The sequence below is a fragment of the Saprolegnia parasitica genome, assembly GCF_000151545.1.
Source record: "Saprolegnia parasitica CBS 223.65 unplaced genomic scaffold supercont2.609, whole genome shotgun sequence".
Taxonomy (NCBI): Eukaryota; Oomycota; class Saprolegniomycetes; order Saprolegniales; family Saprolegniaceae; genus Saprolegnia; species Saprolegnia parasitica.
Genome location: NW_012157003.1, coordinates 3690 through 4831, shown reverse-complemented (window position 1 = coordinate 4831; position 1142 = coordinate 3690). Strand labels below are relative to the sequence as shown.

Genomic DNA, 1142 nt, shown 5'->3' with positions numbered 1-1142 from the left:
CGCCGTCCAAGGCAGCCAGAGCCGCGTGAACGTCGTCGACACCATTGAGGATGAGGGTCCTAAGCGACGGCGATGCGAGGAGTGCGCGCGCGGAGCGGCATGCAATCGTCTACCGGACCGGAATTGTAGCGCGTCAATTCGAAGCTGAGCGAGCGCAACGGAAACGCTGGTCGCGCGAGCGCCGACATCCAGAGCGCTGCGTTCGCTGGATCGGACAAGCGGACCATGGCGCTCTCGATGTAGTGGCACAAGTCAAGTAGCTCGTGCACGTGAGCTGAGAACTCTGCATCCTTCGTCGCGACCGAGACGTCCCGGACGCGGTCGCCCCAAACACGCGCAAACGCCAGAGCCGTATCGTTGCGCGACCTCAACGACAGCCAGACGCGCGACGATCGAGGCAGTGGCGCGGCCAGCCATCGGAGATTGGTGGCAGGCCCCACAGACACGTACGGAAAGGCGGACAGCGCAGTGATGCCGAGGTCAATGGACCCCACTGGAAAGTTCTCGAGGTACAAACACGGCCAGTGGCGCGTGAGGTCCATCGACTGGCCGAGCGAGAGCAGCGCGTGAAGGGCCGGCGGTAGGTCCGGCAGCGCCGACACGAAGGCGACGACGTCTTTGGGCTCCGAGAGCAGGTGCACGATGTCGAGCAGCACGGTGCTCAGTGTATCGGTGACGTGGCGCATTCAGATGGCTAATTGAATTGTTCTGGAGACGTGTGCTCCAGTTCTGGTTAACCATCATTCACTTGGCAACACCATCATCATGGATTGTAGTGTGCCAAGGGAATGTTCCAATAATGGGCAGTGCAGCAGTAAAATTCATGGCATTCCACACCATCTGTCTTTTCAACGACAAAAAAGGTTGTTTGCAGCGTGTAAATATATTACTATATATATATTGATCAAGTGTGGCTCGACGCGTGGCGCTGGCGAAACTCGACAAAGTCGTCGTTGCGTGTGATCGGGTTGAGTTTCAGATGGGCCATGTCGATGCGGTGCGACCGGAACGAAGCGCCTTCGTCGCTCGACCGGTGGAAGATCGCACCGCGCTTTTCCTTGGAGAAGGTGACATCTGGGCTGTTGGAGAGGTACCGGAGACCGGCAAAGGTCGACATGCCCGTGGCAAACGTGATGATGCCG

The 1142-nt window shown here is 58.7% G+C and overlaps 1 protein-coding gene across 1 annotated transcript; it reads right to left on the bottom strand.

Annotated features, from left to right (window-relative positions):
• Window positions 1–59: 59 nt before the first annotated feature.
• SPRG_17484 (hypothetical protein) lies at window positions 60–686 on the bottom strand (the record flags this gene model as incomplete). Its single annotated transcript, XM_012356840.1, has 1 exon — window positions 60–686. The coding sequence occupies one exon, from the start codon at window positions 684–686 to the stop codon at window positions 60–62; it is 627 nt and encodes a 208-aa protein (XP_012212230.1).
• Between the last annotated feature and the right edge of the window lie 456 nt (window positions 687–1142).